The sequence below is a fragment of the Colobus angolensis genome, unplaced genomic scaffold (genome assembly GCF_000951035.1).
Source record: "Colobus angolensis palliatus isolate OR3802 unplaced genomic scaffold, Cang.pa_1.0 Scaffold576, whole genome shotgun sequence".
NCBI lineage: Eukaryota > Metazoa > Chordata > Mammalia > Primates > Cercopithecidae > Colobus > Colobus angolensis.
Window position 1 is genome coordinate 593,796 of NW_012119332.1, and position 24,525 is coordinate 618,320.

Consider the following 24,525-nt stretch of genomic DNA (forward strand, 5'->3'; position numbering starts at 1 on the left):
CCTTAGAGCCTTCAGTCTGGTGAGGAAGGACAGAATCACCAAATGATAACCTGATGCCTCTGCTAGGTGCCTTAAGGGATTTCTGTAAATGGCCACACCAAGAAATGATAGAGAGGGCTTATACTAAGAAAATGCCAAAGAGGAATTTGGTAAAAGTGCTGTGCCAGAGCCCAGACAAGAGTTTTAACTTGGATTAGGACCCCTAGAGGGTCTACAACACTTCAAAGGATGTACTAAGTATCATTGTGGGTATGTGTATAATCATTTTTCTAAGGGGCTGGTCCACAGCTTTTATCAAGTTGTCAAAGGGATCCATTAGTCCAAGAGCCCAGCAGTGTTAAGATCTTTCCTGTGTATGATCCAAGCAATAGGCATGGGCAAAGCAGTCTTGTGCAGCATCAGTTTCCTTCCAACTCTCCCCTGTCCCCTCATGATGGCAAGTGCTAGAAGTCTGTTGGCATCTTGGAATGTCAGAGCTGGAAGAGTTCCCAAAGAACATATAGGCGGCCGGACGCGGTGGCTCACGCCTGTAATCCCAGCACTTTGGGAGGCCGAGGCGGGCGGATCATGAGGTCAGGAGATCGAGACCATCCTGGCGAACACGGTGAAACCCTGTCTCTGCTAAAAATACAAAAAAAAAAAGTAGCCGGGCGTAGTGGCGGGCGCCTATAGTCCTAGCTACTCGGGAGGCTGAGACAGAAGAATGGCATGAACCCGGGAGGTGGAGCTTGCAGTGAGCCAAGATCACGCCACTGCACTCCAGCCTGGGGGACAGAGCAAGACTCCGTCTCAATTAAAAAAAAAAAAGAACATGTAGGCTACATCTAGTGAAGGGATTTGCAGTTGTGTATTCCGGGAGGTACTCCAGTGCCTGCTCTGTGGGGAGATAGGTGCCACAAGCTCTGAGTTCCCATCCAGCACTTCACCAGATTCTTATGTATTGGAATCATATATAAGATTTCTTTGGAAAGATGTTTTTGTTTTTGTTTTGTTTTGAGACAGCCTCACTCTGTCACCCAGACTGGAGTGCAATGGCACGATCTCGGCTCACTGCAATCTCTGCCTCCCAGGTTCAAGTGATTCTCCTGCCTCAGCTTCCCAAGTAGCTGGGATTACAGGTGCCCGCCACCAAGGCCGGCGAATTGTTTTTTGTATTTTTAGTAGAGACGGGGTTTCGCCATGTTGGCCAGGCTGGTCTCAAACCCCTTGACCTCAGGTGATCCACCCGCCTCAGCCTCCCAAAGTGTTGGGATTACAGACGTGAGCCACCGCACCTGGCCAGAAAGATGGGTTTTGCTGCTAAAAAAAAATAAATAAGGTCTGGAAGTCACAGTTCTAGTCTACACCCCTGCCCCGCTCCATTGTATGCATTGAGACAGTGGGATAGGAAAAAAAAAGGGATTTGTCTAAGGCCACAGAGCAAGTTAATAGGTCGGCATAGATCAGTGTTCTCTAGCAAATGTCAACATCACCTGAGTACTTGTTAGAAATGCAAATTATTGGACTCCACTCCTGACTCGAATCAGAAGGGTTGAGAGTGGACAGCAGTCTTTGGTTTAGCAAGCCCTTGAAGTGATTCTGTTGCACACTGAGGTTTCAGATGCACTGGTATACAGGAAAATGCTCGCCAAAGACCTGGGTTCCAGACAAGCACTACCACTTAAGAGGAGCAACCTTGGACAAATTTTTTTCACCTGCAGGGAGATAATATCTGCCTCACATGTTTATAAGGATTGAAACAGACAATAGATGGGAAAGTGTTGTCTAAAGCATATCATGCTTTGTATGTGTGAGAGGTGTAGGTTCATGCCAGGGTTGAGAAGCCTTGAAATTAGGACTGAGGTCTCTATATAAATAACCCATTGTCATGCTTTCCCCTGGCCCTCAAAGACTGATCTAAAGATGAGAAGCAGACTACATGAGTTCATTTCTAGTCCAGGTCCAGAGAGTAAGAGCCAAGGGTCATTGTTGGCTGGTGTCCTTCTGGAACCTGGGAGTTCTGAGGCCAGGTTAAAGGGCTTCAGACGGCAGTGGTTGGTGGGAGGGGAGTGGAGCTGTCAGGAAGCAACCTTACTTAGCCTAGTGCCCATGGATGTTTTCTGTCTGATTAGAGATAGACTGATTAGAAAGTCTGAACTGCACACAATTTTCATTTTTGTTTTTATTTTTGGAGACAAGGTCTTGCTGTGTTGCACAGGCTTGAGTGCAGTGGCATAATCATGGGCCACTGCAGCCTCCAGTTACTGGGCTCAAGCAATCCTCCCACCTCAGCCTCCTGAGTAGCTGGGACTACAGGTGTGCACCATGACACCTGGCTAATTTTTGAATTTTTTGTAGAGATGGGGGTCTTCCTATGTTGCTCAGGCTGGTCTCAAACTCCTGGCCTCAAACTCCTGGCCTCAAGTGATTTTCCTGTCTCAGCCTCCAGAGTGCTGGGATTATAGGTGTGAGCCAGTGTGCCCAGCCTGAAATGCACACATTTAACTGGGAAACAAGGATGGGGTCAAGGAAAGGGAGCATAGATTATATTATTATTCAACAACAGTAATTCAGAGATTCCCCTCTGATAGGTAATTCATCAGTGGCAAATAACATGGTTCCCGTGCCCAAGGAACTCCCTGTTTTGTGGTAGAGACGGTGTGCCAAAGTGAGTGACAAGAGCTAAGAGGTATTGTTCAATATTCCTGCAAGGCCCACTGTGGGGAGGGACTAACAATGGCTTGACCAGGAGGTTGGACATTGGCACTGGGTCTTTAAAGGCAAGAATACTAGTCAGAACAAGGAGTAGAAGGAAGGTCAAAGTCTGGCGAGGTTGAGAAAGCATAGTTGGGGGCACAAATGCAGGGTACAGGATAATTGGAACATGGTGATGTGAAGGACTTGGTATTACATGAGGCCCGAGGGGAGGTGGAGAGGGATATGACCAGACTAGTTCATTTTCCACCTGAGATTAGCAGAATGACTGGATGTTTGTTGATTGTCCCTTTTTGGAATTCTAGTAGTTCTTACCACTCTGCTTACCCTCATGCTGCCACTGCCCTCCAAGGAAGTCTTAATTTCTTACTCTATTCTCTGAGTGTGCTTCATTCTCCCACTGGAGTACAAGTTCCCCAAGATGGACTGTTCCTCTTCTGTCTGCCTAGCTTAGTATAGGCCAGACCGCCCCCCCGCATCCGGTACTCAGTAAGAACTTGATACGTGTATGCCTGAGGAATGTGACAGGAAGAGTAAGAGACAGAAGAGGAAAAAGGTGGGGAGAGATGAGCACTCTTAGTCCCATGGAGGATGATAACAAGAAAAAGATTCTCAGATTTACAAATAGCCTCTTCCAAAGGCTTGTAGGCTGGACTCTGCTGCAACCATCATGGCTACCTCTACCTTTAGAATGAGACTGGCCTGGAGTGCGGTGGAAGGTAGGTAGGAGGCTCCAGAGAGAGAAGAACCAACTCCACTGTGATAAAGGGCTTACCGGCCTGGGAGTCGTGAGGCCTGGGCTTCCAGTCCTGCCTTTGCCACTAATTCTGTTCGGCCTTAGTCAAGTCTCTTCAGTGCTCTTGGAGCCTCAGTTCACGCACTATACCCTGAAGGGGTTGATGCAGCTGAGCACTCTGAGTGTGAAGTGTAGGATAGGAGGCACCTTTTGGCTCTGATATTCTGGCTGAGACAGCAGATGATGTATCTTTGGCCCTGAGGCTATTCAGGGGAGAAACTATAGGCTGCATACAAAAATTAAGTCTGGGTCCTGGGGCCACCACTTGGTTCTGACTGGTGAGCAAAAGCAGGCCCAGCCCTGCCCTGCAGGGAACGCCAGTTTGATTATCACTTGGAACTGTTAGTCTTCAAAAATTTGAGGACATATACTTACTGTGGTAAAATTCAAATGAACACATTTGGGGAAATCCCTGGCTTTATAGTTTATCCCAATATAAGTCGCAAGGACATAAATCTAATACCTTAGGAGCAAACTAGAGTATATGTATATGTATGTGTGGTATGGCTTTTGTTGTTTTTGGTTTTTGTTTGTTTTTTGTTTTTTGGTTGTGTTGTTTTTTGAGATGGAGTCTCACTCTGTCGCCCAGGCTGGAGTGCAGTAGCACAATCTCGGCTTACTGCAACCTCCAACTCCTGGGTTCAAGCAATTCTCCTGCCTCAGCCTCCCGAGTAGCTGGGATTACAGGTGCGTGCCACCACACCCGGCTAATTTTTGTATTTTTAGTAGAGACGGGGTTTCGCCATGTTGGCCAGGCTGGTCTAGAACTCCTGACCTCAGGTGATCTTCCTGCTTTGCCTCCCAAAGTGCTGAGATTACAGGTATGAGCCACCACGCCCGGCCCATTGTTGTTGGTATTCTTAAAGAAACAGAGCCATGAGTGGTCAGTAGACAAATAGTTTATGCAGTAAATAACTGGTTACAGTTCATTGTTGTCAGCGATACAGCATTTTCCATCACAATTATAGGTGAAACAAATTAAAACCTCATGAAGTAGTCATAGCACATTCATGCTAGTGAGAGCATATTACAAAGCAATGCACGTGCTTTATAGGGGCAGACAAAACTGGGGAAGGGCTATATTTTCACTCACCTCTGGTTAACTTTGTGTATTTTGTCATTGAGACTTACATTATATTTGGGTCAAACAAAAAACCCAAAGAGATTTTATAAAAGTTTACAACCATTAAACAGTATTGTTTAATCCCACAAATGGATAAAGCAAACTACTATAGCTCAACAATACACAAACCAGGACTAAAAATAGTCAATCTATGTATATAGCTAGCTACCATACAATAGATATTGAATATGCTGAGTCTTTACAAAGGCATTGACTATTTTAGACAAGCAGGTTCCAGAAATACACTTGTTTGTTTCCAATGAGAACTAACTATAGTGCCATTTCAGTTGAAGACTATGCACTCCTCAGTGTCAGACCTGCAAACTAGGGGAAGGCAGAGGAGGGTTAGGAGGGAGACCTGAGCGGACTCTTTGGACAGCTCAGCATTACTTTCTCTGTGCAGATCCAGACCTGGTTCACAAAGTAGAACAAAGTGTATTGAAATTTTTGGCCCTCAAAAAGGGCATTTGTACAAAGTCCCATACTTACAGCACAGATAGAATGGTAACTGAGTGCCTCTCAAAATGAACTCTTCTATGTTAGAAGAAAACTCAGGGCCAAAGGTTAATGGAAATCAGTGTTTGAATTACTGTATAAAGATAATTTATTCCAAAATAGAAAAAAATGAATTTTAGAGAAGTATTCTCCTGGAAACTAGCAGAGGGTGGGCAGAGAGAGAGAGGGAGAGAGAATCATGCTATGTGTTTTATTACTTAGAAGAAGAAAAGTTTTGTAGACCATTTCCATAAGGCATCTGTCATTCTCCCTTCCATACCTGGCACCTTAAGAGAGAGTGCAATGGCTCGATATTACCTTTGAAAAGGCTTCTTTTCCTTTGAGTTGTCTTACAGAAAGGGTGCCCTGGATTGACCATGCCACTCCGGGGTCACACTTCTCCTTTAGATCAAAATGAAAACAACAAAATCACAAAAAGAAGAAAAAAAATCAGAAAAGCTACAAAATTGAAGACCTCAACAGGCACAGACTTGCTATGAGGTCAGAAAATCAGTGAAATAATTAAAATTACAAAGCACCTCTTGCAAAACACACTGTTTCTTGAAAACCACACAAAACGCTTTGTAGTAACCCCTGCTGAGTGCTTAGAGGTAAGTATCCTGAAGGACATATGCTTAGCCCCATGAAGGAAGCTTGATTTTATTATCAAGGCAGCCGAGGGGGTCCCAATACTTCTTTGTTACTTGCTGTTTTATAATTACAGACAAAATGGAAAGTCAAGAAGTGCCTAGACCTCAATATAAAGAAAATGTTTCTCTAATAACTAAGAACCATGCTGTATTTATGTATTCATATTTGTATAGCTCCATTTATAGATTCTTGCAGATGAGTCACTAACACTGATACTTTTTACACAAAATCCCTTTTTCAAGGACATATTAAATTTAATAGGCTAAAGAGAACTTATGCAATATAATGCTTGAAATTGTACACGTGATAGCTGTGCACTGGTAATAAAGAGGCCTTGAAAAATTGTTTTTGTCTATAAATTACTACTGCCCTTTAGTTATTTCTAAAGCTCCCTCACAACCCCTGAGCTACTTCCCTGTGACACACAGTGCCACAAACCTCATGGTGAAAATTCAGTGCCAAACCTAGCTTAAGATGAGTTTTGTACATTTGTTTCTATACAATCAGGAAAAAAAGAGATACAATTTGTATCAACAAAAGGTCATTTCTGGTTATTTGAGGCATTGCTCCTAGCCGCTTTTGGTTCATACCAAAAAGAAGAATGAGAGGAGGATGACAATCATTTTTAGTAAATCAGAAATACATATGCTGCCTTAAAAGAATTTTCTGTATTGGGAGGAGCTTACACGTTTTCTGAGTACCAAATATGAACATGTTCAAGATGAATTATAGGTGACAAGATTAATCTTGTGCTTCCCTGTAAATTGTACAGCTAGTGGATACTGTGGTGCCATTGATGATTTTGGTAGGAAGATGAACTAACTGGCACATAGGCAGTAGCATCATCTGAGATTGTCAAATACCCTGATTTAGACATGGGTCCAATTTAGAAAGTCCAAGAAGTTGAAGGTATGAAATGGTGTTTGTGTGAAATAGCAAGCACTGCAATGGCAACTGTCACTCTGTGGACCTACCTGATAGAAAATACTTTTACTCTTTTTCAATATGCTGGGGTATACGAAGATCAGAGGATAGGAGATAGAATGTAAAGCTGTGGTTAACTGAAGTGAAACATTGGTTAAGATGCAGTATTGATCAACTTGGACAGAGACAGAAAGCCAGAAAGCAGCATGCAAGCCATTATCAAACCACCAGAAACAACCCTGACTACAGCCTCACATTCAGAGTGTTTCACAGTAAGAAACATTTATAGGCAGTGTCACACCTTCTCATGAAGAAACAAAAGGCCAAGGCCCGGCCTTCTCAACTTTCATGAAAAAACGATCATAGAAGTTAGCAAGTTCCAGCTCAGGAAATAGTGAGCTGGTCATGGTTCGAAATATTGAAATATACAGTGGATTCAAAAAGGGAATTCATTTAGTGCAGCTTAAAAAAAAAACAATAAACACCTCTTCTAGAGGCATTTAGCTATGAAGTTTTCCACCCTGAGCAAGATACAAGTTGCGCAAATGGTGTCGCCCAAACTGAAAGTCCTGCCTTCTAATAACTCATCTAACAATTATTTAACAGCAAGTGCACTCTCTTTGCGTGGATTTAAAGTGCATAACTGAGCCAGCTATTAGTAAAGATGCAGTATCCCCTTTTGGAAACTTCCTTTTTCCACATAGACAATCCCCTGGTTTTGTTTCCTAGAGAAATTCTGTTCCACCAATGATTGACCTTATTACCCAAAGGGTGGACAGGAAGAGAAAGTGGATACATGGCTGTGCACTGTCCTCCATTACATTTCATCCAGTGATGTTGAATACTGCATAGGTTGGAAGTCCAAAGAGCATCCAATAATCCCTCCTTGAGTGGAGCTTTTTTTATTCACCATTTAATGCCACATGTGTTTGGCCATCTCTCCTGGGATAAGGGAAGTGGATTGTGGTAGTAAGTCCCCTGGTCCTTGTCACTCTTCTGAGCTTGTGTAGCACACACATACTATGCTTGGAACTTGAGCTTCACCATCAGTTCCTCTGCAGAAGACTGCAACCTGATCCCTGATTTGCTAAGGTGAAGAGACTTGGAAGCTAATAACTGTTAATAAATGTTGGCAGGTAAAATGTGCAAAGGAAACAGAGCTGCTTTGCTCTGGTGCCTAAGAAAGCAATGTTCAAATATTGCCATATAATTTCACTCTCATAACTAGTTGAAACTATGAAATGTGACTTAAAATCATCAAGTCAGATTAGTGACCTATACAGCTATAGACGAAGGACTGTGTAGAGCCTACCCTCTCATTATCACTATATAAAAGGTTATACAGAGATACACACACATCTCAAACCAAGTATATATATTCATACATGCAATATAATTGCTAATAATAGATTTAAAATATAGTTCTAGAAGCTTCAATGTGACCCTATAGCTTCGTTAATAAAGATTGAATGATCGGATATCCATGCAATAAAGTATGCATTTACTTTTAAATAGTTTTAAATATTTCTATTAGAAAAAGCCTAAAAGGTTAATTCAACATATGATCTGATCCTGATGCTTTTGCTCTCTAAATTGGATATATCATCCATACTTTGTAATATAGAATATGTGACTATGAAAACTCTGGTAGGCTGGGTGCGGTGGCTCACACCTGTAATCCCAGCACTTTAGGAGGCCGAGGCGGGTGGATCACTTGAGGCCAGGAGTTTGAGACCAGCCTGGCCGACATGGTGAAACCCCGTCTCTACTAAAAATACAAAAACTAGCTGGGCATGGTGGTACACACTTGTAATCCCAGCTACCTGGGAGGCTGAGGTCATAGAATCGCTTGAACCCTGGAGGCGGAGGTTGCAGTGAGCAGAGATAGTGCCACTCCAGCCTGTGTAACAGAGTAAGACTCTGTCTCAAAAAAAAAAAAAAAAAAAAGAAACGAGAAAAAGGAAAACTCTGGTAATGGAATCCTCTGGGGTTTCTTACATCTAGACCTCTCCCCCGGGTTTTGTCCTCCATTACCTGCATGGTGCAGTGCAAAGGGGCATAGGACTTGGATTTAGAGGACTTGGGTGTGTGTCTTGACTTAGTCATTTGCTAGCAGTGTGACCCTGGCTAGCCACTTAATTTCACTGAGCTTCACCTTCCTTCTCTATAAAAGAGGATGTTAGTAAGACCTACCTCACAGGGTTGTTATGCGCTTAAATGATATAAACACTCTGTAACTTGTAAAGCGCAATACAAATTATTAGTTACTATAATTATTGTGTTAGTGTATTGTTAGTATTAATATTCATATTTGTATAAAGAAATAAGTACTATGTCATATCAACGTGCAGCCCTAAGCTTAGCAACAATCAAGGCTGCCAGTTGCTGGGCATCTGCTGTGTGGGGATTCTTCTCCATCACTGCAAGGACGATGTTAGAAGGGAAAATATTGCAGAGGTTCTTGTAGGTCTGATACTGGTGCTCTGGGATCATATGCTCCCTGGAATCATTGCACATTCCAACCCAAGGATTCCTCCAAAGCTGCTCCATCTTTTCAGGCACGCTCCGTACCATGACTGGCTCATAACATGGTTGCATGAGGCTGTTACTCAAGGGATAGGAGTGGTAGCCATAGGAGTCAGTTGCACAGGGCAGCGGGTCCCAGCTGGCATGCTGTTCCCGGCACAGGGGAGGTCGTCTTTGCCTCACGGGGTTGCTCTCATAGAGGCGGGAGTCAGAAATGCTATCCATCCGAGTCATCACCAGGGCACGGCCTGGCTGGGGGGTTGCCCCAGGATGGATATTGGGAGGCATGGGGTAGTCTGCAGGACAGCTGGAACGTGTTCCAGTTGCTGGGTGCTGGGCATGCAGAGCTAAGTGGGGGACTGACTGTTTGTGGGGGCCTTGCTTAGAATCCTCTGGGCCATAGCTCTGCACTCGTGTTAAGGCTTCATGGTAACCATGAGGAAAAGGCTGAAGTCGGTTCTGGGATGCTGAGCGGTGCAGCTTCAAATTGCCTTCAGGATGGGTATCAGCTACAGCCAAATACACGTTGTTGTAAGAGGAATAGTTGTCATTCCTGGTATGGCTCACACGGCTGTCAGGACAGAGATTAGGATTCCGGGCATACACCCCCCGATCTACTTCAGCCATGTAATACTCCCGATTATGCATGCTGTTGATGTTCAGTTTGGAGAAGTCACCTAACATTGAATAGTAGCCATGGTCCCCCATGGATTCAAACTTTGGGTATTGCTCAGCATAGCTAATAGGGGTCCCATGGCTGTTGGTAACCAGGATGGGAGGATACTGCATGCTGGCCATATGCTCCAAAGAGGCCTTCTGGTGGGGGAAATGGGAGGATCCTGGCACTGGGCTGCTGGCCGAACGGGTGTTGAGTGCACCCACTGCATGGCTTTTTGGGGGTGGGATTGTGGGAACACTTAGGGCAGTCACAAGCGAGGGGACAGAACTAGCCTCAGGCTTACGGGCAATGGACAGCCATTCCTCAGGCTCCACAGCCACAGACCGGATGCTGGGATCTGATTGGCGCTTGGGGGCCACACGTTTGACCTCTGAGGTTATCTCACCTTTGGCACTAGACATCCCTGTGCCACACTTGGCCAGGGTGCCTTCACTCATAGTTTTCACTGTGGACAGTTTGGCACTGATGCGGAGCTCATCAGCCACCGAACGCTGGGGTTGGTTGGCCCGCTCCGGATGGTAGTATTTGCACTTGTGGCCGTAGGTGCATTTTTTGCCTGAAAAATAATGCCTTGGGGTAAGACTCTCTCTCAGTGATGGAACCCTCCGTGCCAGAAACTGTTGTAACAATCTGGTCACTCAGGTTAGGGTTTTACTGTTTGGGGTAAAGGCAGACAATTAACTGTCCACAAAGATGAGAGACAGACAACACCAAGGCGGCATCACACACTGTGATGGGAGAGAGAAAGTGGAAAGCTATGGACAAAATGGCAGCATAAAAGCTAAGAGCTGGCTGGATGCAGTGGTTCCTGTCTGTAGTCCTAGCAATTTGGGAGGCTGTGGTGGGTGGATCACTTTAGCCCAGGAGTTCAAGACCAGCTTGGGCAACATTGTGAAACCCCGTCTGTAAAGAAAAATATAAACAAAATTAGCTGGGCATGGTGGTGCAGGTCTGTAGTCCCAGCTACTCAGGAGGCTGCAGTGGGAGAATTCTTGAGCCTGGAAGGTCAAGGCTGCAGTGAGCCATGGTCATGCCACTGCTCTCCAGCCCAGGTGACAGAGCAAGACCCTGTCTCAGAAAAAAAAAAAAAAGCTAAAGCTGAGCAGTTGAGCAGTTTCAAGTTTTCGATAATGTACAACTTTGCCTAGGCATAATTTTCATGCTGAAGCAGCATGGAGTAATAGAAAGCAGCACAGTGCAGTGCAAAGAGCACAGGTTTGGAGTCCAGTCAGATCTGAATTTCAATTCCAGCTACGTCCCTTACTAGCTGTGTGACCTTGGTAAGTGACTTTATTTTGTGAGCCTCATTTTCCTCTTCTGTAAACGAAGTTCATCATCATGCCTATATTATAGGGTCATTGTAAAGATTAAATGAGATAATGAATATGAAAGTACTCTGTGACTTAAATGTTAATTGAAGACAAAAACCAAAACAACCCACAAAACAAATGATCATCCAAAAAAACAGACATTCAAAGTAGCCTCAGATCAAGCAGCCCACGTCGCAATGTCAGGCGCACAAACCTTGTATCAGAGGGACTGGGATAAGAGCATGAAAACACTCTAGAAAAGTATATTTATTAAAAAAAGAAAAGAAAACTGGAAAGGGGCTGGGTGCGTCATGCCTGTAATCTCAGCACTTTCAGAGGCCGAGGTGGATGGATCACTTGAAGTCAGGAGTTTGAGACCAGCTTGGCCAACATGGTGAAACCCCCGTCTCGACTAAAAATATAAAAATTAGCTGGGCTTGGCATCGTGCACCTGTAATCCCAGCTACTGGGGAGGCTGAGGCAGGAGAATCGCTTTAACCTGGGAGGCGGAAGTTGCAGTGAGCCAAGACTGCACCATTGCACTGCAGCCTAGGTGACAGAGCGAGACTGTCTCAAAACAAACAAACAAACGAACAAAACTGGAAAGGACAGATCTAAAGGAAAGGTTAGTATTAATTGACAGAGGGTGCAGTCACCTGCCTGAGACACAGGTTCATCTTGGGGCCAGACTCAGTTCAGTATTGCCCTTTCTGATTCCACAGGCCATATAGGTTTCTTCATTTCCCTGCTCCCAGCAACATAGTTCAGGACTTAGGCAGCTAGAGCACATGTGCTATTGTCACAAGTGACAACTGATCTTCCCTTCAATTCTAGCTACCTTTTCCTCATTCAGTTTCTAAGATTTTTCTTTAAACACCTAACGGTGTACATGAAGACACAAACTTTAACTCAAAGACAGTGGACAAGCCAAGATTTCCCATTTGAAAGGGAAACCTGGAAGAGAAAAGTGTTCACAGAATCCTTATGTTTCTGGTGGTACAGAACTCAGTTTTGTACATAGGTACTCACCGTAAGGACATGGTTGCTTCTTATGCTCAGGAACAATGGGTCTCTTTCTTAAGAAATTTTCAAGGCTTGGGCCATGGCGTCCTAATGGATCATCTGGAGGCATAAATCTGAAAGCAAGTAAGCAAGAGGTGACTGTCTTCCTTTCTGTCCCCTACTCCTTACTAGGAGTTCAGATTTTCTTTACCTCTTGCCTGTACTGTTCTCACAGCCTTCTAATTGCCCTTCGTGCCTCAAGTCTATCCTCTGCTAATCTGGCAGTTCTTCCCTTTGTTGCCACTTTATCACATAGAAAGGATGATTTTCCCTGTTCATCATTCTTCCATGAACTACATGTTCGAGCCATACTGGCATGTCTGCTGGTTCCACCAACATGCTACCCACTTTCACACCTTCATAACTTTATTCATGATGTTCCCCTTACCTCTCATGCCTAGCAGCCCCCTTTCCTCCATCTGTAAACTTGGTCTGAAATGTCATCTCCTCTGGGATGCCTTTTTCTATTACTTCACATAGACAAAGCAATTTTTAAAAAACAACTTTTAACTGTAGCTCTTATAACAAAACACTGTGGTTGTCTCTTTCACTCCTCTACTACACTTTGAGTCCCTTAAGGGTGAGTCCTCTTCCTTATTCATCCTTTTATCTCTGTGGCAACTAGCAAAATGTATGATACACAGTAAGTGTTTGGTAAATGTTTATTAAAGTGAAATCTATTCCTACTGATAACTTGAATATAGGCCTACTGGAAAGAAACGCACTTGTCATTCACAAAAGAATACATCAGCAACCGCTCCTCTATAAACTTCTTCCATTCTGGCTTTTCAACTTGAAGGTCTCGGTAGTTATCATTGGACACAATGATGCCATCAGAATCAAAAGCCAGTTTGACTATGAACCGATCATCATAGCAGACAACCCTCCTGCCTTGGACTCTTCGGGATGGTGTGAAGACGAGAATCTTTTCCTTCTCCAGTTTTCGTAGAATATCTTGATCTGTCAAAATATGATTATATGCCACAGAGCAGAAATCATCTTTGGAAATTAACAGTATTACCCCAATATTAAAAATGCAAAAGTTGGTACTAGATGAAGATATTATTTGCCCTTAGAGGGAAAGTAGGCCCTGTTCCTGGCTATGATATCAATCTGGATTATGACCTTAGGCAAGTCATCTTCCCCTTTGGACTTCAGTCTTCTTTTTGATAAAATGAAGGAACTGGATTCAATGACATCTAAGTTTTAAAAACTACATGAAGAGTGAGAGTGACACTGATATCTTAGCATTCTTGATGCTTGTTTTGCCTTTTGGCCAAAGCACCAGCTTTTTGGTTGTTGATTTCTAACAGGGAAGTACTGAGGATGTGTCTGCCAGGAGGAAACTAAAGCATCTCTCCTAGGGACTTACATTTTTGGCTTCTGCCTGAGGGAAGACCAAAACTAGGGTGAAACATCAAGATATAGCAACTGAGTGCTGATCCCCTTTCCTTTTGGTCTCCTAGTTGCTGAGGCAAGAAAGCTTGCTGGCTGGGCTTGAGCAGGGCTAGCATCTATTCTCAGACGGAGGCTCAAGAGCCTGTTCAGCAGATGGCAAATAGCTTCACACACAGCTCAGACAGTCATTCATGGGACTTTCTCATTAGGCACATCAGGCAACAGCTGATGCCAGAAGACTGTTGTAAATGAATGTAGAGACCCCTCTGCCATTAGGATTGCATCATGACTTTTGAAAACCTTAGGCATTTTTGCTTTCCTGGACCTCTTCCTCCATAAGAAATGTTAAATATTGGCTGGGCATGGTGGCTCATGCCTGTAATCCTAGCACTTTGGGAGGTTGAGGTGGGCAGATAGCTTGAGCCCAGGAGTTCAAGACCAGCTTGGGCAACATGGCAAAACTCAATCTCTACTAAAAATACAAAAATTAGCCAGGCATGGTGGTACACACCTGTAGTCCCAGCTACTCAGGAGGCTGAGGTGGGAGAAAAAGCTGAGCCCAGGGAGGTAGAGGCTGCAGTGAGCCATGATCACACCATAGCATTCTAGCCTAGGTGACTGAGACCCTGTCTCAAACAAATATAAATATTAAATATTAAATATTTCATTTTCAATTGCTTTGGTATAAAGCCAAGGATAACCCAGCTAGATACATCATTTTACATGCATTGCTATTATATTCAATTTTTTCTTCTGATGTGAGAAGAAAATAAAATTAAGACATTTCCATGGGACCTTAACAATATCATTGGCCCTAGGTGCCAGACCTACTGTGTCTCATGGATAAGTTGGCTCTGACTGCTGTGGAATTTTCTCTCTCTCTCTTTTATTCCCTAATTGCAAACCCCACAATCACTTCTTTGGTATAGAATGAGATCCATTGTCCACCATGGTGTTTTTGCTCTCTTGAAAACTTAGTCATGCTCATAACCAGATTCGTCTCCCTTTAGTCTGAAGTCTATGGTCCAATAGAAAAGCACTCCTTTTTGAAAAAACTATGTGCTTTATCTTTTGCTGAATTGAAGTTTTCTTTATTTAACTGTCAGATGCTACAAAATAATGATGGCTTTCTTTGAATCTTTTTTCAAATATACACTTAATACAAACACTTTAAATATACTTAACAACTTTGAAAAATAAATATCTAAATTGGGACCATCCCCAAACTATCTTTCCAGATTTGCCTCTAGATGAGAAGAAATACCTTATTTGACACAGTACCTGTAATTGGTGCATCAGGGCGGGATTGCTCCTTTCTCCATGCAGGCACAAATACAGTAATATCTTTATGGCCTTTATCTAGAAACCAATCCACCGCAAGTTGTATTCCTCTGCAGGAGAATTCTTCTTTATTCCCATGGCTTTAGGAAGATACAGAATAAGAGGAGAGAAGATTGATAATAGATAGCAAAGAAATACCTAAAGCAGGCTTTTTCTTAGTGCCAAGGTATTAATAATAGACATTTACATTCTTTTATTTCTTTCTCTCTTTCTTTCTTCCTTTCGCTTCTTTTCTTTTCTTTTCTTTCTTTTTTTTGTCTCACTTTGTCGCCCAGGCTGGAGTGCAGTGGCACGATCTCAGCTCACTGCAACCTCCACCTCCCAGGTTCAAGTGGTTCTCCTGCTTCTACCTCCTGAGTAGCTGGAACTACAGGTGTGTACCACCATGCCCAGCTAATTTTTGTATTTTTAGTAGAGACAGGGTTTTGCCATTTTGGCCAGGCTGGTCTCGAACTCCTGACCTCAGGTGATCCGCATGCCTTGGCCTCCCAAAGTGCTAGAATTACAGGCTTGAGCCACTGTGGCCAGCTATGACATTTACTTTCTTGATAATGCCAAGTAACATGCTTTTTAAAGAGCAAATCAAGTTATTTTTATTTAATTGTTACAAATTTGCCATTATTATTACAAACTTCATTCAAGGCCACAGATGGTTAGTAACAACTCCCAATTTATTGCAGCCCTGATGGCTATCTCCTATCACTAGTTCCATTTTCTCTCTTCTCTTTCTGTTTCTCCTACCACTTTCTTTTCAAAGATTGCGATATTCACAAAAAATGAAAAAAGTAAAGGTATTACTAGAGGTTTAAAGTTTATACAGAGTATTAATTGGGGATAAGTCTTAAGCACATATATATTAAGCTTCAAAAAGAACATCGACAGAAAAAAAGATATGCACATACATGCTCACTGAAAATTCTTATTACATATATCCATTTAATATAATGCACCAACAAAAATCATATTCATGAAAATTTTAAGATGTAGGAAATGCTCGTAATTCTGAAAGAGAAAAGAAAAAATAGACTATATATAATGTAACACCAATTTTGTAGAAGAAAACCTATGTATAAGTTTAGAAAAAATACGAGAAATAAGTACATCAAAATATTAATAAATATTGTTCTGTGTGAGAGGGTTATAAGTGATCTATTTTCTTCCTGTAATTCCAAAATATCCTTAAAAAATCAACTATTTCTGGCTAGGTGCAGCTGCTCAGGCCGATAATCCCAGCAGGTTGGAAGGCCGAGGTGGGAGAGTTTGCCACCAGCCTCGGCAACATAGCGAGACCCCATCTTTATTAAAAAGAAAAAAAAATTCAAGTATTCTTTCTATAATCAGAAAATGATATAAAGGAGAAGAAACTGTCAGAATTACTTATAGGAATAAACATTGTGAAAACTTAAAAAGCCAAACAGAATTCATTTAACTAGAAATTGGAAGAGGGAAAATTTGCAGATAAATTGGGAAAAGGTGCACTAGATTTGTGCCTTGTTTGGCTGTGAAAATTATGATCTCTTAGCATGGTATCTAGTGCTCTGACATATACATAAACCACACTAAATTATAGTTAATTCAACAGCTTGGATGGGAAAAAATGGGCATACGTGTACCAATTCTACTACAATCAAGAGGCTATTGTCTGTTAAGACTGATCAGAAGGAAATAATTGTTTTGTTAGAAGGCTAATTAAGACAATGTGATGGGGCTTCTCGCTTTTGATTCCTCACCTTCTCACTGGCACTACTAGCTCACTCAGCTACAACAAAAATGAACTTCAACATATTGTTCCCTTTCGATGAATTCATATATAATATCAGGGGCTTCATCAATTCTTATACTGCAAGACTTCCCACTGTCTTATCACTCTTGAGGCAAATTGCAAGAATTTATTAAATGCTTTTATTAACATTTCCAAGCATATGCTAATCATGTTTAAAGCTCTCCAGTGAGTACCATAAAGCAATTATACTACTCAACTGAAAGTTGAAAGCACTTAAGAAACAAAAGGAAAATATATTTAGTTGTCAATACACTCCAAGGTAGCCTTAGAGATAACTACCACTAACTCCTAAAAAGTTGAACAATGGGGAAATTATGCAAGAATTATGCTTAAATGGTTAATATTAGATGAACTGTGGAAGAGAAGTTGTTCAGCTGTGAATTTTCCCACTGCTACAGTACTGGTAAGTATAAAGAATAACAGAACTTGGGAAAATTATCAGAATTGCCATTAGAGGGGATTTGAAGGAAGGGGATGGAATTGCATTGGCTCTGCAGTACTATGATCTTCTCCCAAATGGTCTGAGTCCAGAAATAAATATAAGAGTAAAATTTGCTGTTAGATACTGCAACTTTATATTTTATTTATTTATTTATTTATTTATTTATTTATTTATTTATTTATTTTTTGAGACAGTCTTGCTCTGTCACCCAGGCTGGAGTGCAGTGGCACCATCTCGGCTCACTGCAACCTCCGCCTCCCGGGTTCAAGAGATTCTCCTACCTCAGCCTCCCAAGTAGCTGGGATTACAAACACAAGCCAACACGCCCAGTTAATTTTTGTATTTTTAGTAGAGATGGGGTTTCACCATGTTGCCAAAGCTGATCCTGAACTCCTGACCTTGTGATCCACCCACCTCAGCCTCCCAAAGTGCTGGGATTACAGGCATGAGCCACCACGCCCAGCCAACTTTATATTTTATACTGCCAAATTCTGTGTTTACAAATTTTTTTCAGCCTTGGCAACATAGTGAGACCCTGCCTCTACAAAAAATTAGCTGAGTATAGTGATGCACTCCTGTAGTCCTAGCTACTCGGGAGGCTGAGGCAGGAAGATCACTTGAGCCCAGGAATTTGAGGTTACAGTGAGCTATGATCATGCCCCTGCACTCCAGCCTGGGTGACAGAACAAGGCCCTGTCTCTAAATATATATAATCATTAAAAAATGTAATATAGTTATAGTATAAAACGTGGAAAATATATAAAATATAAAGAAAAAAACTCCAAAATCCAACTGTTTTACTACAATCCAGAGACAAACACTTAATATTTTGATATATTTATATTCTGATATCAATTTCCTTAACATACTGAGAATTATGTTAAGAAAAAATGTAACATACCTATAGCATCCTATTAAAATATATTAAAAGTATGCCACTGAAGCATTTCATCAGGCACACCAAATGCCCAATAAGAATCAGATGGCACTTTCAGCATTTATCAAGGTGGCAATGAATACCTACACAACCAGCCAAGTATGCAAAGTTTATTGCCCCCCAAACATTTAAGGAATGAATAAATATTTTTTTAAAAAAGAGGAAAATAAAGTAATGCTTTTCAAGTGGCTTGTTTTTGCTTAAACCCGTACAATGTCCTTTTGCAATCTATAAACGCTGAAAACCCTAGGACCTGCAAGTCACAGAGTATCTTGGTGACACTACAGTTCACTTTGTCTTGTAAACTGGCCTAGGAACCTTTCATGATCCAGGTTTTCAAGCCAAATTCCGCTTAGCAGATAGGTCATTAGCCCCTCCCTCTGCAATTGTTTTCTCTGGGGTTCAAATGTTTGGGCTTCTCCTAGACTTAACAAAGAATATGGTTGCATTTACATTTCAAAGCCTTCATTCCTCTGAAATGGATTTCTCTAACCAAAAGAGACAGCTCTCAGAATGAATGTAACCTTTAACCTTTAGGATCTTAGCATATATCAATCAGTATGTGGACCACAGGTGCACTGCTACTGCAAATGTTAACCAAATGCTGGTAATGGCAAACAAAGCATCATAATTTATTTGTTTGTTTGTTTTTTAGACGGAGTCTCACTCTGTCGCCCAGGCTGGAGTGTAGTGGCGCAATCTCAGCTCACTGCAACCTCTGCCTTCTGGGTTCAAGCGATTCTCCTGTACAGGCACACCACCACCACACCTGGCTAATTTTTGTGTTTTTAGTAGAGATGAGGTTTCATCTTGTTGGCCAGGCTGGTCTTGAACTCCTGACCTCAAGTGATCCTGCTGCCTCAGCCTCCCAAAGTTCTGGGATTACAGGTGTGAGCCATCAGGCCTGGCCCATAATTTTATTTTATTTTTGGAGACAGTGTCTCGCTCTGTCACCCAGGGTGGAGTGTAGTGGCATGATCATGGCTTACTGCAGCCTCAACCTCCCTGGGCTCAAGCGATTCTCCACTTCAGCCTCCCAAGCAGCTGGGACTACAGGCACGTACCCTCATGCTGGGTTATTTTTTGGTATTTGTAGTAGAAATGGGGTTTTGTCATGCTGCTTAGGCTGGTGTTGAACTCCTGGGCTCAAGCAGTCTGCCTGCCTTGGCCTCTCAAAGTGCTAGGATTACAAATGTGAGCCACTGTGCCTGGCCAGCATCATAATTTTAATGCAGGGTCATCCAACAGGCTGAGAAACAACAGACATTAACATGTAGTTTGTCTAAGAAATGCCAATCTCACCATAAACTTACAGCTAACTAAGGAGGAAAACAAACCTAATTTAGATTAATAGTAATAACAAATCCATAAGTAGACTATAGCGCTGAACTTTGAGCATGTGAAATGTGATTGCAGAATAAATGGGACTCATCAGTAATTTACTACTCAGACAAAAGAAAAAGATGCTAACAAGGACTCAACTGGCAATTTTAAAGAAATTACATGGTCTACTCTGCACTATTTTAATATGCTCCTAACAATAAGGTTGCATGCTATTTTTTTGGCTCTATTTAAATCATGCGAGATGCCTGTAATTTAGCAAAGTAACTCATACAGGAGATAAAAGTTCATTTTCCTGTCAGTATAATAGTTTGCTACTGACAGAGACCAGATATGTTGAAACTAATTATCCAAGTAATTAATCTCTGCATTATTCCTTAAAAAGCAAAAGAACCAGAGTGTCCTTCGTGATCAGCAATCCTTGAATAGAAGTCTAGAGAAAAGGAAGATATTACATTACCATGAAGCCAAAGTCCCCACGAATGCCTTAGGTTCTTCTCATCCTCAACTCCGAAACACAAAACCAGACCAGACCAAAAGCAAAACAAAACAAAACAAAAAAACGGGTAGGCCTTGGGAATCAGGTCCAATCTAGGGTGTTCCAGGTGGTCTGGTTTGGTGACAGATTGAGTTGGGCACATCCCAAACTCCTTCCCCTCAAGAATCACCCTTTCTTATACCTGATAGGAGGGGAGCAGAGATACCTTTGGCCTTTTGAACACAGACATTATCCTTTGCTTTTCACTGGCCCACTGCATCATTCTGATTGCTGTAGTATTGTGTGCAGGTCATTTAACTTTCTTGTTACCGTGCTTTTGGTTTCCCCTCATTAAAACAAAGGAGCTGTCTAGCCTGCTTTACATACCTTATAATGATGATGATGTCATCATTTTAAAAAATTGAAAAAGGAAATCTGTAAATGCATTCTCTGCTACTAGCAAATACACCATACACACACACACACACACACACACACATATACTTTTTTTTTAAATAGGGTCTCACTCTGTCGCTCAGGCTGGAGTGCAGTGGCGAGATCACTGCTCACTGTAGCCTTGACCTCCCGGGCTCAAGAGAACCTCCCACCCCAGCTTCTTGAGTAGCTGTGACTACAGGCATGTGCCACTATGCCTGGATAATTTTTGTATTTTCAGTAGAGACAGGGTTTTGCCATGTTGTCCAACCTGGTCTTGAACTCCTGGGCTCAAGCGATCCTCCCACCTTGGCTTCCCAATGTGCTGGGATCATAGGTGTGAGTCACCATACCTGGCCCAAATATTCTTAATAACACTAATAGCCACATAATACTGTGTGATATTGTGAAAAGAGAACTGGAGTCAGATTAGCATTTTAATTTAAGCTTTGTAAGCTTGGGTAACCTTGGGTAGTTACTCAAACTCTCTGAACCTGAATCTCTTCACCTGCAAAGATGAACCAAATTAGTTTATTCTTATAGGCTCTCCAGTGGGGATTAATTCCCATATGTAAAAAATCTGGCACAGAATCAGTATTTGTAAATGTTTGTTTGTTTCATTGCATTCATTTGAAGTCAGAGGACTTAAGTTCGAGTTCTCACTTTAGTACTTACTAGCTATGTAAACTCAGGGAAGTTAATTACCTTTGCTGAGCCTTATTTTTTCATCTGTAAGATAAAGTTGCTGTGAGCATTAAACAGGACTATCTACTAAAGTGTACTTTCAGATAGTCTGCTAAGCATTTCCTGTATACAGCAATGGTATCATTCATGACTTTCTCCCATCCCCACTCTCTCATGTCTCTGTGGGAGCACCCAATACTGTGGGAAAACAAGGCAAGATCCCTGCTTTCAAAGACAATGGGATAATCTAATATAAAACTTGCTAGACTAAGGCTTTTTCACTTTGTTCTGATTGCCTACGGTCTAAGGATTCTAGTGAGTCCATCAAGCAATGATAGACTCAGTAGGAAAAAGGCTCCTGATTACTGCGGTTTTTTAAACCAAGACTGGATGACAATTCATTTGAGAAATAGAAGAAGGGATTCCTATGGCTTAAAAAATGATATGAGAGAGTACGGAATAAATTATGAAGGTACTATAGGTACTGTTAGTCTCCCACCGCTGCTGTAACAAATTACCACACATTTAGTGACTGAAAATAGCACCAATTTATTCTCTTACAAGTTCAAGAGGTCAGAAATCTAAAATCAAGGTGTTGGCAAAGCTGTGTTCTTTCTGCCAGCTTAAAGAGAGAATCTGTTTCCTTGCCTTTTTCAGCTTTCTAGAGGCCACCCACATTCTTTTTTGTTTGTTTGTTTGTTTTCCTGAAACAGTCCAATGGGTCAGAAAGGTCACCCACATTCTTTGGCTCATAGTCCTTTTCTTATGTCACTCCAGCTTCTTGTTTCTGCCATTGCATCTCCTTCTACTCATTCTGATCTTGCTGCCTCCCTCTAATAAAGACACTTGTGATTACATTAGGCCCACTTTGATAATCCAGGGTAATCTCTCCCACCTCAAGAACGTTAATCACACTTGCAAAGTCCATTTTACCATATGAGATAATGTATTCAGAGATTCCAGGGATTAAAATGTGGACATCTCTAGGGGGGCTATCATTCAGTCTACCACAGATACTGTAGTTCAGAGATCATCATTGGAATCAGAAAAATTAGGAAGTTCTTTGTGGAGGTGGTGCATTTGAAGGCTATGAAGAGACAAAGGAGGCACTTCTAAGTTGGGAAAAGACATGAACACAGGTGGTGGGGATAGAAATCAGCATAATTTTCATGGAGACCATTAAAGAGACAGATGTAAATGCAGTAAGCATGAGAGATACAATCAAATGGGAGGAGGGAAAGGCCAGATCACAAAGAGCCTTAAAGCCAGGAAAAAGGATCAAAATTTGGTATAATAACAGTTGAGAGTTACTGAAAGTTCCTAAGCAAACTGCAAAGTGACTTTATAAAAGCAGCATTTTCAGGATGATTAGTCTAGTAAAGTAGGGGTAGGACAGCAGACCACAAAAGGAACAAAGCTGAATGGCTATGTCTCCTCTGAAGCATCATCACTGATGTCAAAGCTGCCTTTAGAACACCTGGAAACAAATTGGCAGCAACTTCAGTGGAGGAAGAAAAGGCAAGAGCAGGATCATTTTAGTCTCTGGCCACCTTCAGAAATACACGCCACAGTCAATAGCCATGTGCCTCTTATAATGATTTGCAAAGGAAGATAAATTTCTATGAGCTCAGGGCAGTTTTTTAAAATGAGAGAAAAAACATACCAGGCTTACCTCATTGCCACATTACTTCCATCAATGACAACTGGCCTCAAATTGTCACTGTTGTCTATTTCATCTTCAAGAGACAATTCAGGGCTTGCAATCTCTCTGGAGCTGGGCCCACGAGGCACTAACAGGCTCAAGTTGATCTGCCCTTCTGAATCACCTTTGTTCCCAAGTCTGACAAGCTCTGCTAATACATCATTAATAAGTGATTCTGGGCCCAGCTTGTTTAGCACTGATTGAATCTGTTCCTCTGCATAGCCCAGCTTTAGCGCAAACTCCATCTTAGCTTGGTATTCCTTCTCCAAGTCAAGTTTACCATCCTGTAAAATGCTGCTCTGGGAGAAACTTGGATGATCTAGGCAGGGAGATCGACAGAGCTGGCGGTGTGGCTTGGAGGGTATCTCCTTTTTCTTCAACTGACCATCCCTGGGTTGGCAGCTCTTGCTGTTGTCACTACTCTTAAGGCTTATCTGTTCAGGGTCACTCTCAGAGCTCATCCACTCTTCAGAATCAGCATTGCCCTGCTCTGTGCTGTCCTGCTTAGGCTGCTGCTTCTCTTCCTTGGAGGCACTCTTCTCCATTTTTGGTGTCTCTACCTCAGCTGTGGCCGTCATCCCGTTTAGTGGGTCGTCTGAGGTCTAATCAGTTCTTTTTCTTTTTAGCCTGCTTGGAATCCACATGCAGTGGCATTCTTTTGTGGTAAAATGTCGTGGTAGCGATGGTACAAGAGTTTGCCTGTTTGGTTTGGTATGTTCAGATGTTACCACTCCCTACAAATAAACACACATACCACATCATATTTAGTAAACTTTAGGAAAAGCATTTTAGAATACAGAGGTTTCTTCTTAAGAAACTACAGGGTTTTTTTTTGTTTTTTGTTTTTTTGCATTTGATTTTTCTGCTTACAATGATTAGACTAAACTTAAAGATAAAGAGTCCCTAATTCTATAATAATTCTAGACATAAATATTTCAGTGGTGGTAATAATGCTGTAATTCCCGCCCCCCCATCCCGCCCCCCATGACATACACACAAAATAACAGCTAAAGTTATCTGCTTACCACAACAATTTAGAGAAAGAGAAACATCACATTTCAACAAGGTGCAAGAATATATACATATATATATATATATACACACACATACATATATTTCCATGGAAAGACTCTCTTTCTTCCTTTCTGCCAGGAAGTGTTTCCAGATCCCACACCATATCCTTCTTGCTAAGGCTAAAATTCACTCCTGAAAAGCACATGTGGGCTGGGCGCAGTGGCTCACGCCTGTAATCCCAGCACTTTGGGAGGCCGAGGCGGGCGGATCACGAGGTCAGGAGATCGAGACCATCCTGGCTAACATGGTGAAACCCTGTCTCTACTAAAAATACAAAAAATTAGCCGGGCGTGGTGGCGGGCACCTGTAGTCTCAGTTACTCGGGAGGCTGAGGCAGGAGAATGGTGTGAACCCAGGAGGCAGAGCTTGCAGTGAGCTGAGATCATGCCACTGCACTCCAGACTGGGTGACAGAGACAGAGTGAGACTCTGTCTCAAAAAAAAAAAAAAAGCACATGCTCTGCAGCATTACTGTTTACAAAATATCAGAAACCCCATCTACTAGGGAGACTAGAAAACCATTAAAATTGCTTCAGACAACTAAAGCAGGCTGTAAGGGTAACAGAGAGGTGTGTTTCAAATAAGAAAGGATGTGTGTGCATTTTCCTGTCTGAAGCCTCTTTTTTAATTATAGCTGATAAACAAAAGGAG

The 24,525-nt window shown here is 42.1% G+C and overlaps 1 protein-coding gene across 1 annotated transcript; it reads right to left on the reverse strand.

Annotated features, from left to right (window-relative positions):
* Positions 1 to 4,371: 4,371 nt before the first annotated feature.
* Positions 4,372 to 23,446, reverse strand: ZC3H12B (zinc finger CCCH-type containing 12B). The gene is made up of 5 exons (XM_011962004.1): positions 22,772 to 23,446; positions 14,940 to 15,079; positions 12,986 to 13,220; positions 12,228 to 12,334; positions 4,372 to 10,444 (listed from the first exon to the last, which is right to left on the reverse strand). The coding sequence occupies exons 1-5, from the start codon at positions 23,377 to 23,379 to the stop codon at positions 9,024 to 9,026; spliced, it is 2,511 nt and encodes an 836-aa protein (XP_011817394.1). The 5' UTR covers positions 23,380 to 23,446; the 3' UTR covers positions 4,372 to 9,023.
* Positions 23,447 to 24,525: the final 1,079 nt, after the last annotated feature.